The 16,566-nt window shown below is 40.6% G+C and overlaps 1 protein-coding gene across 5 annotated transcripts in view; it reads right to left on the bottom strand.

Annotated features, from left to right (window-relative positions):
• LOC6039851 (protein abrupt) overlaps positions 1-16,566 on the bottom strand; it is an 86,651-nt gene that overhangs the window by 36,158 nt on the left and 33,927 nt on the right. For all 5 annotated transcript variants that reach the window (XM_038257443.1, XM_038257445.1, XM_038257446.1 and 2 more), the window contains exons 3-7: positions 15,343-16,156; positions 12,548-12,663; positions 12,139-12,385; positions 11,729-12,049; positions 10,565-10,769 (exon numbers count right to left, since the gene is read on the bottom strand). In XM_038257443.1, coding sequence (XP_038113371.1) covers positions 10,565-10,769; positions 11,729-12,049; positions 12,139-12,385; positions 12,548-12,663; positions 15,343-15,906 — 1,453 coding nt within the window. In that variant the 5' untranslated portion in view covers positions 15,907-16,156. The remainder of the gene's footprint in view (positions 1-10,564; positions 10,770-11,728; positions 12,050-12,138; positions 12,386-12,547; positions 12,664-15,342; positions 16,157-16,566) is intronic.

Below are 16,566 nucleotides of genomic sequence, written 5' to 3'. Positions count from 1 at the left end.
ATCAAGTGATCCCTCGTACAGTGGAGAACTTTGTCGTTGTTCAGCGCAAAGGAGAACACGATGACGACGACGAGATGTTCTACAGCCGTCAACACGACTCGGCCACCATCCCTCTGGGTCATCAAACAAAATCCTTCAAAAGCACCCCCTTCACATTCGGTGATGCGGCTGCCCCTTAAAAGATAGCACTGTCTTGCAAGACAGTTTTCATTCCATATTAAATTAATACAAATTTCATCGAGCAAAACTGCTCGGTTGTGCCATAATTTAAATAATCTTCCCTCATCATAAATGTATTAATATCCTCACTTTTACGAGTGTGTATGCGTACGCAAGTCCCTCTAGTTTTCCTCGGAAAACTGTCTCCTAGGTTGCGACACACACCCACCCACCTACCCAGCTAGAGAGATGTGAAACATATTATTTTACTTTCATGCAATTTCACCCCTTTTTCTTCGCACGTAAAACTACCCCACCCCCTCTTCTGGCGCTGCTTCTCGATGTGTGCGTAATGTCCCTGCCTGCCTGCCGGCGGCCTATTGTTATGATTATCATCAATGCTTTATGTAATATGGATCGTTTTCATAAATTTCGCCTGCTCCCTCGTCGTCGGCGTCCTTGTCGTAGTGGCCGTTCTTGGGGACACAGTGAGAAAAAAGGAAATTTACATGCGATTCAATGTAAAAGTTTTTCTTTGCTGGAATTGTGGAAAAATGGTAACACAATTAAATAACTGTCTTTCGTTAGTAAAATTTACTCAAAATTGTTTACATAAGCCAGTTTTTTTAGAAGATAATTTTACTGACAAATTGATGTAAATCAGTGATTTACGTGATACTGCAATATTACAAGATAAGCTTTTGTCGTTCCACACAAATTTACTAATCGAATTACTTTCTTACGATTATGAAATCAACAAAAAACATGAAAAAAATATTTTCGTTTGAAAACGTAATTTTACATGCAAATTAATGTAACTAGGAATTTTACGTCAATCACAAAATGGAAAGCAAAATTCCAACTGTGCCCCTCACAAGAGAAGAGACACAGCCATAATTCGAGCGGCAGACCAATCCCTCGTGTTTCATAATGTTAGTTTAGTTTTGGTGTGCGGGGCAAAAAGGATATCCGCACACACAGCATTACGAAAAAGGAAAATGTCTTTACTGCGAAATAATTATAATGTAATAATAATATCGGCACTCTGGTCCACGAGGCTCGGATCGGCACAAATTTGCCGATTTAAATTTCTTAAATTGAATGATTGCCTCCCTGGAGGGAACGAGCAAGTTTCTAAGAAATTTCTAATCACGTAATATTCCATCAAATTAGTCGAGATTTGCTATCGGTAAGCCAATTTCGAGAAAACCTAGTGTTTTTCTAAGGCTCCCCCCCACACAAACGGTTGTGCAAAAATCAAACATTTCCCAGAAAGGTCATCAAATTTTCAGCGCCATCAACCGACGTTGAACTCGGCAAACTATCGGCGATTGGCGTTGTAAATTATGCAACAAATGCCGCAAAAATGAGCGCAATCGGTAAACTTTGGTCCCCTTCCCAGTTAGGGGAGGGACACTTTTCCCGAAAGAGGGCGGCGGCAACATCAAAAGGAAAAAATGAACCTGTTGATTGGTCAATCACACTTGGATTAATTTTGTTGTGGCTTTTACGCAATTCCGGTTGTTTGACAAATCGCAACAATTTTCCTGGAAAAATGGCCGCAATTTTGCAACATTGCTTCCTGGAAAGCGCCCTGAAATGACTTAATCTCATAACCTCTTGAAGTTTCAAACAAAAATGTTACGATTTTGTTGCAAAATTGCCGCAAAAATGAACGCACCCGGTGAACTTTGCCCCTTTTGGTGGTCGATACTGTCGATACAAGGGGTGCGGTGACATCAAAGAAAACCAGACTTGTTGATTGGACAATCAAGCTTGAACAAATGGCGTTGTGGTTTTGCAGCAATCACTTTGAAGAAAATGCATTGATTTTCTTGGAAAAGCCACACTTGCAACACTGTTGTCAGGGTTCTTTGGGGTGCTGGTTGTGCCCTCAAACTATGTAAAATAGTTTATTTTCATAATCTTCAACTTTAGCAACTAAACATTTTGTCTATAAGCGCCCTTTAGGATTCCTTTTAAGCGCCCTTTTGGGCCTTGTAACGCACTTGAACGTGATGATTTCAAGCCATCATTTCTGCATAACAAAATTCTAATCACAAAATTTAAGTTTCTCTGTAAGCGCCCCTCAAAGTTATTTTCATAAGATGCGCCCTTGAAAAAGTTTTACGTTCTAAAATTTAGTGTTTTTCAATCAATAATTTACGCGTTTTTTAGGCAACCCGTACCAAGATTGACGTTTCAAAAGTGATTTCACTCAAAGCGCCCCAAGTATAAAAAGAGTAATTTTGATCTCATCTGTTTTCCCATCATTGGATTAAACCCCGGGTCTCGGTTGACCTGCTTTGTTATCACACGCCGTGTGCGGTATCTAATGTGTTATTTCACCCATAATTAGCCCGGGACCAGCTTGGTAAATAAATCTGGCCGCAGTGCCAATATTTATTTCACCAAAGCTTCATTTTTTAGAATTCTAATACGCACTCTGACAAGCGAGCTCGCGCGCGCCCCCCGAAGGGCGTCAACAAATGTTTGATTTGGTTGGCGCCATTTTCATCGCTCCAGGTGCTAAAGCTAATTATACTGCATGTAATTGGAAAGTGCAAGGGTTTTTTTTTTCGTTACGCTGCGTGCAATGATGCATTTCCGGTCCCCGCCCCTTCGCCCCCTTTTTGAAGCATTAGAAACAACACGCCACACGAGCCAGGTGACAATAATTTTGAATCACCGATTCCATTAGTGTCAATTATTGATACTCTGTTGGTTTTTTGAAGGAGGGGGCGCAAAGCGGGGCGTTGCGGGGGAAAAATTCGGAAAAACACACTACTGTCAATATTGTATCATTACAGGGCTAATATAGAGCAGCACACACACACACATTCACATGTCGAGAGGCGCTTTTCGCGCAATGTGTTTCGATGCCATTAGCGTAATTATTATTGCGCGCGTAACAAGCTTCGGTGATTTCCAGGGGCGGAGGGGGCGCTTAGCGGTGAGGGGCGCTGCCGGTCCTGAATTAGGTGTCAAGCCACCAGGAAAATCAACAGGATTGAATCGAGCGCAAAAAAAAGGCGCTGCGCAAACAGTCAGCGAATGAAATTTTCTAATCAAAATAATAATTTTAATTATGTAAATGCTGTGCAAATTCACATCGCACATATGGTGAAAATGACAGTATTAGTGTAGCACTCGGTGGAGGTGGGGGGAGGGGGGAAGGGGGGGGGGCGGCTCCGTTATTGCATTACTTTGACCGCAAATTTTCACCCGCGAGGGAGACTGGGGCTTTCCGGTCAATCAATGTGACATTACGCCCTCGTGAGCGCCCCTTTCTCCTGTAGGGGGGCGAGGCGCCCCCCACCCAAAATCAGAGGGTTGACGTTACACCAGTATGTTAAAATTGGCTTAGTGTGTGTGTGTGCGCGTGTAAGTGGGTTTGGGGTTTCAAGCCATTATATTCTAACTGAAACGCCCTCCCCACCCCTCTCGAAATATCCTTCGAACACATCATGTCATATCGTTATTAGTGTTATTATTAAAACACACATTTTAATATCGCTTTCCATTTAATTCCTAGCGCTTCGGCACATGACACGTACGCTCACACATACACAGAGGGGGGTTTGTAATAAGGGGTAAATTTAATGACTATTCGCGAGGATTTCGGAAGGGGGCGGCAAAGTGGGTGGTTAGGAGGCAATTATGTTTGTGCGCGCCATGATTTGTTCACCAGCTCTTCATTCTTCTGACAGCGGTAGTTTCAGTTTGTGCGTGAGTTAATTTTGTGTCATTTCATGACATTTGATACATATTGCTAGTTTTAATGTGGGTAATGTTCATAAATTATGTGCGTTATGGTTGCGATTTGATTGAAATTACGCTGAAGTCTAAACTCGCACTTGCTATTTGTGGACATTGTTAAAAAAGCTTTAACTATCCAAATCAGATAACACAAACAGAAATCGCCCTTTTTCAAGTTGATTTCCATTTGTGTTCTACAATAAACTGTAAGCGCCCCAAAAAAATAAGTTATCCATTGAAATTTATGGAAAACAGGTTAAATATTCCAAAACCAATTTGGAACTACACAAACATGTTAAGCGCCCCTTACATTGATCTGATTGGTAAAAACCCTAATACGCCCTTTTTATTTTTGTTGTCGCACTTGAAAATATTTTTACACATAACTTTTGAAGCTTTATTCAAAAATTGTACTGACCTATCATTTTGTAAACGAAAAAAAACTTGCAATACGATTTTTTTCAGATATTTATCGGAAGCGCCCTTTTGATTTCTTGCTAGCGCCCCTATGCATTAGAAATCTGTTATTTTTTTAAAGTTAAAAGCGCTGTTCAAACTACTAAAACCTTTTTGAAAGTAAAACAAAACTTTCAAAAATATTTTAAGCGGCGCCCCACAGATAATGTGTAAGCGCCCCTTAAGTCATGAAATATGAAGAAATTTCAGTTCTATTATGATTTTGTCGCTGCTTTAAAAACTAAATATAAATAAAATTAAGTGGTCATGAAAATGCATGACAACCGTTCGGAAAATCCTTTCCTCTCGATGCTTTCTCCCTCGAATTGTACTCAAACCAAAAGTTCACCGTACTTTCTTCAGGCGTTTATCTTTGGTCATGTGGCTCGAAAACGTGCTAGGTACTACTACCCATTCTGCAAAAAAAAAACAACAATACTGTGCAAGTTTTCTCTCCCATGTGTGCGCGCCTGTGTGTCCGCTATTGATTGGTATTGGTCGGTTTTTCCGGAGTGTTTTATCTCCTTGGACCCGTCTTTTTTTTTGTACGGGGGCTTTGAGGGGCGCCTTACCGAAGGGTTGGGCACTTTCTTGGCATTCACACCCGAGAAGAAATTCGAAGTTCGGCATTCCGGATTCGCTGTGACTGTCTGTGTATTTGCAGTGTACCACCCACACACAGCCTCACACGTGGTGTACTGACCGTAACACAGATAAATCGAAGCAAAGATTCAAGACATTCGATAAGAAGGGAGAGTGTCCTGTGCGGGCGAAACTCGGACGACGTGTTGGGAAGGACTCGTTTTTTTTAAACAGGAAATATCCTTTTTGCCTCCTTCTTTTTTTGAGGACGACTGGTGAAGGGTTCATTTTCACCCGTTTGGTGAGGGGAAAAACTCCAAGAAACCGTCGAATATCACATATCAAGCAATTCACTTTATTTTGTCGCCCCGTTTTTTTTTTCTTGAGCCTTTGCTGACTCATAAGAGTGCTGAGGATGATGACGCCCTGGAAAAGCAATTGTTATTCTTTCGAAGGCTGGCCTCGGACACTGGAAATGAAATCATTTGAAAAATGGTCACACCAGCACGTGGGATTAACCAACCTCGTCCTCTCGCTCTCTAATGGACTCCAGAACAATTGTCTTGAAGTTTGATCTCTCAGGATTCCCCCCTTTTTCACCGCAAAGAGCGAACACCATCTGGTGTTCGATCCATCACGTCCCAAAAGTGGACGAACCCCGAGTGCAACACCTTGCCAAAGCTGAAGCGCCCTCCCCAAAAAGTGGCCCCGGGAAAAATGAAGATGGACAGCCAAAGTAAATTTTCCTGTACACGTATCGAGTTTATTTATTTCTTCTGGAGCCCCCCCCCCCCCCACCACACACGTGCGCTTCCTTACCCCCACGCACACGTGGGTAGTTGGGCAAATTTTGCATACAGAATCAATTTCTGATTGAGAGGGGCGGCTTCCACCCTTAACGCCCTCCTGCGAGAGGGGTGCAAAGAAAGGTTTCTTTTTGAGAAGAGGTGGCGCCATCTTTTCTGGAATCGATCCCGAAATAAATCCAGACTGTGGCCACCTTCGTCGGCTCGCCCGGTGCAGTGCACATGTGAGCGCCCCTGAAAAGGGGCGCTTTGAACTAAAATGCGTTTTTTAGTGGAAAACGCCAAAAGTTATGCAATTTTTGACTTTTTAATCGCCTACTATTTGCGTCGAAATCACCAAAATTTAGTTAAAGTCACTCAAAATTACGGTCCCTTCCAGGTAAATCGGGCACCCCTCAAAAAAAGCTGAGAGGTGGCGGAACGGGAAATAAAACTTTCATTCCGTTTGGCTGGCTGGCTGGCTGGGGCTTCTCAATCACGATGACCCGGATTGGTTTATGGGAGGAGAGAATTGTTTTCGTGGGGTGGAGGGTGGCCTTACTAGTGTAGTGCAAATAAGGGAGCGGCGATTTCCTGGCCGCGCCGCCGACAGGTTGCGTAATAAAGCAATTTTACTTGCGTAATCGTGATGAAGTTTGAGAACGACGGGCTCGACCTCCTCCCTGAATTGGGATTGGGTAATACGCCTTGACGTCAAATTGTGCAGTTGGAAGTTTTGACTTTTGTTACGTTGTTTTTTTTTGGGTTTGGGAAGAGGAAGTCAAATTAAGTATTAGCTTACACAAAGAGATGTAAATTTACATGGTTTTTTGAGTAAAATTACATTTTTTCGAACATGAGAAATTTACCTCCTATAGATGTTTTTTATCATATATATGGAGAAAGCGACATTACACTCAAAGAGATATAAATTTACATACCTTTTGAAGTAAAATTACAAAACACACAGTTTTTTCTGACGCTGTGTAGATGATTTTTGTAGAGGAATATTGGAAAAAAAATCAAAGTTTTCAACTGAAACAAGTTACGAAATTTGATTTTTTGGAAATAAATATAGTTGGTTGAATCTTATTCTTCAGGAAAATTAAGATCAATTGAAGACATTTCAAGACAAATTCATTCCATCTTATCATTTCGCACAGCATCGCTTAAAAAACGAATTCATTCAGAAAAACCTCAAACTCATCCATTGATTGCATCGTAGATGAAGTTTGACCCATCTCGGGTTAAAAAGTTCACATTTCGCGATCTCTTCGGCAGGCGCAGATTCCCATCTTGCTTGATTTGATTCCGTAACGGGTGGAACCCTCTTTTTTTAACCCGCCAGCCGCCCATGTGGGCTGAATTCTGATGGCCACAGCTTGCCAATTCAATCTTGCTCGCTCGAACGATCATTCTTCGTGTCCGAAAAAAATGTGAAAAAGCCCGATTCTAAATTTTATCGCAAAAAAGTCACTGGCGTAATGGCAAGAGTTTTCCGGATGTTTTTTTTGTTCGTCCTCCGTCGGTCCAGAGTACCCGGCAACATATTGTGTGGCGGGAAAAGCAACCCACCGAAGAAATGGCCAACCCTTCGAGGGAACAAACAAAACCCGGAGGTCCACCACAAGGCTCACTCACACACACACACGTTTTCTCAAGTGTAGTCTTAGGAAGAAAAAAAAAAGTAATATTCAATACTGGAAAATTTCCTTTTCATGAAAGAACGACGACGACGACGACCAGATAAGACGAAAAAACTTTCAATCTTGGTCCGGAATGAAAATGGAGATAGCCGGAAAAAAAGATTCGCTTCCGTGCCGGACAAGGACCGCGGCACGGCGTTCATACACGTCCAAATCCTTTCTGGGTTCTCCTTTTCTTTTTTTTCGTCAGTTGGCCCTTTCCGCCCTCTCTGGTACGCATTTTAACGAGAAGAAGGGAAGCCGGGGTCGGGGCGTAAAAAAATCTCCACATAAAATTAAATGTATGTTGTTTATATAACACTCCTTTTGCCTCCGTTTTCTTCCGGTGGGGGGTTTCCCTCTCGGAAAATGTGGAAAACCCCCGGTCCAACTCAAATCAAACCGATTTCCAATTCTGGTCCAGTTCTTCGAAAAAAAAAAGAAAAGAAAAAAAGAAGAAGACCACCATCAACAATGCCATCTTCGTCGAGGTTTGACTGACTGAATCGTCAGGATTCTTGGTCCTTTTCTTCACTCCGACGGCGGAACCCCAAGTGTGGGGACGCATCATCATTATCATCATCGATGGACCTAAATCTATATAGGAGATTCTTTTCATTCCTTCGGTCCGTTCGTCTCTTATCGCAGGCTGGGGACGATTCACTCTCGTGATTCTGCTCTCTGGTAGCGTCAAAAAAAAAGCAAGGAGACAAAAAATCGAGAAAATCGGGCGCCCGATAGAGAGTGAGAGGGTTGTGGTGGAAATCCTTGGGAAAAACACTCACAACGCATTCTTTCGACCGGGGAAAGCGACCGGCTTTTTCAGCGAGGAAGGCGGGGTGAGAGGTCATATTTTGTTATGCTTTCGTGGGATAGTGGGTGAGAAAGCTGGTTAAAAATTGAGAATCTTGAAGATTAAGGTTTCTTTTGAAAACTTTATAAGCGCCCTTTAAAGTTTTTCTTAAAAAAGCCTTTTTCAGGTTTTAGCAAACGAAAAAAGCCCTTTTACTGTTTTCTACAAAAAAAATCGGCCGGTTTATGATTTTTTGATAGTTCAATCAGACGCTCCCTTTTTCTAAAAAATATTGAAAGTCGTTGTTTTTTTATTTGTTTTTAAAATAAGCTTCAAGCAAATCTTCTATCACTGCTCAAATTTTAGTTTTGCTGTGCCCTTTGAATGCCTTTTTTATTGGCTTCCATAATTTTGATTGGAAGCGCCCTTTGCACCGAACCTAGTTAAAGTCAATTAAATTTTCAAATTAGGGTTTTTCAAATAAATAAATATAATTATTTGTTTTTTTTTTCGCTGGTTTCTCTTGAACGCTCTTTTCAATAATCTTCTGTCAAAATATCAATTCAGTATTAAAAAGGGTGCTTAAATTGAAAACAACATGTTTTGTATTATATTTCGTAGTACTGATTGGTAAAATTCTGGCTTGAGATAAAAGGGGCGTATGAGCATCAACCTTATTTTGTAATCAAAATTTTTCATTCAATAATCTTATTCTTATTCAATTTCAACGCCCTTTACTAGAAACTCAGTCACAATATGAGTACAGTAAAAAAAGGGGCGCATCGAAGATTTTTTTTAATCTAACTATATTCATTTGAAAAAAATTCTCAGTGCTGATTGGAATCACCCTCAAGAGTGATGAAAATGTAATACTCCATACAATTTTTTGTATACGTTTTCTAGCATTTTTTACAAATTTACCATAAACGCCCTTCACAATAACCTTAGCCAAAATATAAATTCTGTATGAAAAGGGCGCATTGCATTGAAAGGTTGATGATTGATAAGTATTCTTACTGCAATTATTCATTTTAATGACTTTCACAGTATAAAACTTTAAAATATTGATTAGAAGCGCCCTTTCCCATAAAACATGTGAAATGATGGTTTGGAATAAAAGGGGCGCTTAAGCGCTTAGGTGAAAGTTCTTGAACTTTTTCGATGTAAGCAAAAACCAATTTTAAAACAATTTTAGACAAAACATGAAAAAGTATGAAAGGGGCGTTTCGAAGAATACAAAGAGACTTCTTAAAAAAAATTAAAAAGTGAATTCAATAACAAGGGGCTAATTGTAGAATCCATTTTTAAATTCTTACATAAATTTTATTGAAACTGCCAAATTTCATCAAAATTCTGCCCACAATCCCCCTTAAACGCCCCACAGTGCGCCCTTTAAAAAAACAGGACTTAGGAGGCACCCCCCTTCCCACGATCATAACACGCAAGAAAAATGAGGCATCGATGTGTCCTACTGGCCTCTTCCTTTTCGGCTCGGCTTATCCTTTGCTGTGTGTTGAAAGCAAGGAAGGACGAGGGGGGGCGCAATCGGACGGACAGGCGATGATTTTTCTTTAAAATGAGAATGGCCATCGTCCTTTTTTTTTCTCGGAACTCAACCAACTTGGGGTGGAGGACGACGAAAATGGGAAGTGATGTTTATTTTTCTTTCCACTTTGGCTTGGTTCGGAGGATTTTTTTCCGCGCCAGGACTTAAGGGGTGGCGTTGAATTAAGTTATTTTTCGTCTTACTTAGGCTTGGCTCGTTTTTTTACGAGTGCCAAATTAAGTTCAACGCCTAATGAGGGATTATATGCGGTATATTTTCGGGCTGGAACGCGAGTGAGAGAGTTGTTTTCTTTTTTTTTTTTCGCGGAAAAGGGGGTTATTTCACAGTAATTTGTGGTCATATTTCAAGTAATAGAGTGGGATTTTTTTAGGGGGAAGCACTTTGGCAGATTAGTGTGATATTTGGATTCAATTGTCATCGAAGGGCGGTGGTTATTCAAATCGATTCGAGCTGGAACGACCTACTTTTCTAAGATAAAACACTTCAAACGGTTTCCAATCGGCAAAGTGTGTACGGACAATTTCGTTTGTTCAAAATTGATCGGAAAATCTAACAAAGGCAACACTCACTGATATTATCTAAAGATATTAGTCCAAGAAAAATAAAATATAAAATCAATCCAGTAATCAACTCAAACCAACTACTCGAATTTGTTCGGAGGGAGGTAACTAAATCAAAACGTATTAGTGGTTTTAAAAAAAGGGGAGGTAGGCTTTTGGAAACTAAACTAAAGATAGTTGTAGCGAAAAATAAAAAAAAACAGACAGCGCGCACTCACCAAAGTTGTCCCCGTGCATGCCGGAGGGTCCCGGTATCAGGCCGGGAATGCCCTGCAGTCCGAGGAAGGGGAACGAGGGCCGCGTGTGCTCGACGTTGCCGTTCATGCCCTCGATGTCGTCCCCGTGGTCGGAGGCCGCGGTGTCGCTGCTGTTGGAGTCCTCCCCGCTGGCCATGGCCTGCAGCGACGACAGATCGGGATGTTTCTGTAGGGGGTAGAGGGATCGAGGTCATTTGAGTTCAGGCGGATCGCGATGGAGTTTTGAACTTTTCCACCTCTGCTCGAAAACTCGTTCATAAAACAGAGATTTTTCATCGCGATGAACTGAAAATTTGGATCGCTAAACGCGATTGTTTTGTGCTCATCAGGTTTTACTTGGGTTGACAATTCTCTTCGTTATAAAAATTTCTGAAGTCATGTTTCCATCGCGAAACGATTGTTCCATCTCTTTTCGTGAGCTCTTTAGCAGGGTTATTTTTTCCACATTTGCTTAATATTTAGTAAACAGATCTGGGAGTTTCTACGTGAGGACAGTTTTTTTATATCCTTCAAAAGAGCTGCCAATTTTGGTAGCGATTGTTGCCAGCACCACTTAAAATATTTGAAGCATGACATAAATTTCCATCGCGATGCAATATGTTTTCCATCACTGAACTCTTCCGTATGGTTAAAAAAATGCAACAAGATGATCATTTACATTGTGATGCGAGTTTTTCCACCTCTGCTCTCAAAACTTGTAAACACAGCTGAACATTTGCATCGCGAGTACAATTTCTACGTGAGACGAGTTTTCCATGTCTGCAGACTCATCAAGAGGGCTGCCGATTTTGTTAGCGATTGTTGTCAGCATCACTTAAAAAAAAATTAAAAATGACATTTACTTCACGATGCAATATTTTTTCCATCTCTGATCGTGAACTCTTCAAAATAGTAAAAAAATTGATAAAAAAATTAAAGCTTGTAAACAAAGCTGAACATTTGCATCGCGAATATAATTTCTACGTGACGCGATTATTCCCACCTCTGTTTTTTCCAACTCTACTGACGATTTTATCGCAAGACAAGTTTTTCCATGTCTGTTCAAGAACTAGTCAAAAGATCATGGAATCAAAACCGCGAGGCGAACTTTTCCATCCCTGAACTCTTCCCCAAACGACTACTCACCGATGGCACGGATAGGGTGGGTCCCCCTTCGAGCGCCTGACCGAGCAGCGACTCGCGCAGCTCCAGGCTGCGATCGCGGTCCCGGTGCTCAAAGTCCAGGACGCTACCGCCGCCGCCGCTGAGCTTGCTCTTGTCCTTGGAGCGGTCGCGCTCGCGCGTCAACGGGTGCTGGCCGGGCACCGGCAGCAGATCCAGCGGGATCGGATCGTCCGGGCTGAGGCCGTGCTGCTTGCGGTACAGTTCCGAGCTCTTGGTACGCTTCTGGGGTGGGGGCGCCGGCGTCGAATCATCCGGCAGCTCCCATGGTAACGAGGTTGAAGTCTAGCGGGATTAGTCAACAAAGAAAAGGGGTAGGTGGGGGGAAAAAGGGATTAATTATCGTGAGCCAGTTTTAATTTGAATTTTATTACGGGTGATGCTTTTAGCTCCTGAACAGCAGGTGTCGATAACGAGGAGGAATTTAGCGCCGCCGCCGCCGCTGCCGCTGCTGCCGAAGAGGCCGAGGACGATGGTTCCTTTTGGTGATGGTGGCCGCTGCCATTGCCGCTGCCCGGTTTCGGCACATCTGCCAGCCCCCGCACTTGGAGCAATTGTGCCGTTTTGAGGAAATCGCTTAATTGATCCTGTCCGATGTGCACTTCGCCGTTGTACATAAATCTGTTGATGTTTTTGGAAAAAGCACAAACGAAAAGTTCCCCCCGGCGGGGAGGGGTTGGGGAGAAACGGATTAATTAGTTTAGTTTTGGCCCTGGAAGCAGCAGTCAGCAGTGTGATGAACGAGGACTATTTAGGGGGAGGTTGGGGGGAAACGACCATTACCTCAGCAGACTTTCGATGTCCTCGGAGCGTACGTCACGCAGGATGACAATCGGATGCTCGCAGGGATTCGCCTTCAGCAGCTTGCGGAAGTAGGGACTACACGCACTCAGCACGACCTGGAGAAAGGGGAGGGAGGACGTTAATGGGATTATGGAGCAGAAAATTGCTGGAAATTGAACGGATTTCGTGTCGAAAGTCTGTCGCGTTGGATTGTGTCCGGGCACAGAGAAGTTAGTTTGCTGCGAAAGGTGTCTTTGGAGAAAGTTTTGAAGTTTCAATGAATGATTCCGCTGCGATTTAAACAACACCTACAATTTTTACAGTTGTTTAGATCTGAAGCTAAAATTGAATGCTGAACAATATAAATCCAACAAAATAACCAATATCACAGAAAAATAATTTGATTGAAAAAGATAAAAATAAAATAATTTTCAATATCTTAGACAACGTTAAAACACTGAATACAAGATTGTATTACAGTCCGGACTCGATTATACGAAGGCCTTGACGAAATTTCACTTCGGATAATCGAATCAAAAAATGATTTTTGCGTTGTCCTATTTTTTACCCCTAAATTGCTCTAAAGTGATTTAAAATTTTTAAATCCAAGATGGCGGCCAAAATGGCGGTGATAAAATATTGAAAAAAAAAGATGTTTAAAGTTAGAAAATAAAAAATATAAAAAAATGTTTCGTTCATGATTTGAATATCCGAAGTCCCATACAAACCTTCAGATAATCGAACTTCGGATAATCGAAACTTCGGATAACCAAGACTTCGGATCATCGAATCTGGACTGTATTGTATAAAAATATTGACAATAAATCTATAACAAGATTTTTCCAATTTCATAATTTATAATAAATAAATCAAAACAGTTTTAGACGTTTTGACTACACTATTTAAAGCACATAAAAAATAAATTTTCATAAATTCATTGATATTTTGGAAAATTTTGATAGCAGCATTACTGTAATGAGGTATAAAACATGTTGTTAATGTTTTTGCTTCAAAATTTGAAAATTCAGGCCTGAACTTTGAAATTTACATTTTTGTAATTGTTTTTGCTCCTCCCTTTACCTCGACCTTTTAGAGAAAAAAGCTAATCACCATTTTGGTCAAATATAGAAAATATTGTGGAATAATGGATTAAAACAAGCAAATAAATTACAAACATAAATGAAAACACGACCAACAACTATTAACTTCTATTGAAAATTATAAAAATTAAGATTATTTAAATTGTCATAAAACTGAATATTCTAAAGAATGTTTATGTTTGAATTAAATTAGGGTTACATTTTTATTTTGATTTTGCTCCATATATTTTTTTTTTGGAAAAACTTCAACTTTTTTTTGCCTTTTTAGACATTCCCTCTTTTTTTGAATATATTGTCTCTAAATCTACCCAATTTGCATTCATGTTTAGAATTTGATAACCAAAATTTGTTCAACAAAAGAAGAAAAATATAAGCATTTTAAAATAGAAATTTTGAATGATCCGCAAAAAAAAATAGACGAATAAACACAAACTAAAAAAAACAAATTAAAAGTTGAGGCTCAATATTAAACATTTTAAGTATCAGTTATGGAACTTTTTTTCTGATCAGTGAACTCAGAATTGAAAATTTGCAGTGCTCTATTTGAGTTAAAATTAAAAAAATAATAAAAAAAACTTCATATTATCGTAAACATGGGTGACAACGGGCCATACCAATTTCAGCATATCTGTATGATCCAATGTCACCCCTTTTTCCGTTGGATTTTCATTTTTTTTAGTGTTCAGTAATAATTGTTTTTCTGTCCAAGGATTTTTAAAGAAATTCTTGGAGGGGAGGGGACAATGTTTTAAATAAAATTTCCATTTACCTAATTCAATTTATTATTTTAATCAAAGATTATATATGCTGCACCTAGGGTTTTATTTATTGTAATATTTGTGTTTAATATTTGTGTTTGTATAAAATCAGGATAACTGAAGTTTTTTTTTTAAGTTTCAATAAACAAATTTTTCATTCTTTACTTTTTGGATGTTTTTAAACTACCTTATGTCAGGGGTATTTAAAAACATTATAAAACATAAAATTTTTGGAATTTAAAAAAAATCAAGAAATAAACTTTCGATTAATAATACTATCCAAAATGAAAATACGAAAACTTGGTAGCCGTTATGATTTGTTTGAGCTTCCATAGATGTAAATAAATCTTGAACTTATTTATTATTTATCAATGTTTTCATTTGTGTAAAGGTCCTAATGAATAAAGTCAAGAAATATTGTTTTTTTAAATATTTTATAAAATTTAAAAATATTGTTATTAAAAATATATTGATTGATTCTTTAAATAAAGTATTTTTTTTAGTGTTTCTAAATATATTCTAAAGAAAACTCAATTTTAGTTGACTTTGAGTCAATATTGTACCACATTATTGTCGTATCCTTTGCAGCTTGAAAACCCTTTTGTTGTGTACACCCAAACTAGAATCCACTGGCATTCGGTGATGACTAAGCTACTGACATCCATTGGCATCTCAATTGCCAAACAGGTATGCAGTCGTGCAGCCACTAGAAAAGCGATGTATAAAGAGAGTTGCACATAGTAAACACGCGATGTGCCTCTCATGTCTTTGTGATTTATTGGTAAAGAGATGGACTCTCATGCAGTGATCTCGGGATCAAGTCTCGGTGGAAGCAAAACATTTTTTCTGTCCGTAACACATTTTTACATTTTTAAATTTTGGTCTGTCAAAATTTTCAAGGGTTTAGATGTTTCGTTGTACAAAAAAGCAATCCTACCTTATGCGCCGTGAACGACCGCGCCTCGCACGCGATCGTCACATCGACAAAGTCCTCCTCGTCGCGCAGGTGCCGAAACGAGGACAGTATCGACGACTGGAAGTCGTTCCACTTGAGGGCGTACTGCTGCTGCTCGGACGGCGTCGGCGATGACATCGTCGTCCGGTGCTGCTGCTGCATGTGATTCTGATGCTGCTGCTGCTGCTGACTACTGCTGCTGGATTGGTCTCGATCTCGCAGCTGATCGCGAAGTTGCTGGTGAAGCTGGTGACTGCTGCTGCTGTGGTGGCTGCTGTTTTCCCGTTCCCGCTCGCGGTGTTCCCGCGCCAGTAGCGCCAGGTGGTGGTCCAGTTTGGCATCGTTGCTGCTGTTCGTGCTGGCCCGGTTCTTGCTGCTGTTGTTGTTATTGTTGTTGTTGTGTATGCTGCCGGGGGGCGGGCTCGTGTGCTCCGACGGGTGCATCTGCTGCGTTTCATTCATCCTGGCGGCGGTGAAGGACGACGCCGGAAGTCGTCTCAGGTTCGGACTGTGCTGCTGCTGGCTCGCGACACTTGCCGTAGTCATTCAATACATCGAGACGGAAGGAGGGGGGGTTGAGTTCTTGTTCTTGTTTGTTAGTTGACTCCTTACGCTTGTAACTTTTAGTAGTAGCAGTGTGAGTGCTAAGAGGTAGTAGTTTTCTTCTAGTTTTTTTTTTATCTTTTTGGTTTGAGATCATTTAAGCTTTCGTTGGAAATCCATTTTCTCGCCTCCTTCCGCGGTTCAGGTTGATGGTGGTGGTGGTGGTGCTCGTACAAAACAAAGGACGGAATTTCTGCAATGGAAAATTGGGTGGGAAAACGGGGGAAAACTTGATTAATATTCTCCACCAGACACAGAGAGTGCAGAGGGGTGTGAGAGTCGAGCGAGCGATTTGGAGTGCTGTCGGTGCTGCAGTAGTGGTGCATTTTTCGGTCTACACAATTTTCGGCAGCTGCAGCGGGGAGGGCCGTTTGGCATAAAGTAATTTGACATAATAGTCGTTTCACATAAAATGTACTTTTTTGCTTCTTGACAAAAATGCTAGGTTAACAAAATTCAATGAAAGATTTTTTTTTCAAAAATGCGGCCATTTCCAAAAAAATCGTGGCTTTTTGGAATGTAAGTTTCCCACAATTGAACGGTTTGTAAAATTATCGTTTCTCATAATTTAGCCGTTTCTCATAATTCAGACTATTGGTATAA

This window comes from Culex quinquefasciatus, chromosome 2 (assembly GCF_015732765.1).
Source record: "Culex quinquefasciatus strain JHB chromosome 2, VPISU_Cqui_1.0_pri_paternal, whole genome shotgun sequence".
NCBI classification, from domain to species: domain Eukaryota; kingdom Metazoa; phylum Arthropoda; class Insecta; order Diptera; family Culicidae; genus Culex; species Culex quinquefasciatus.
This window is presented reverse-complemented; position numbering and strand designations above follow the sequence as displayed.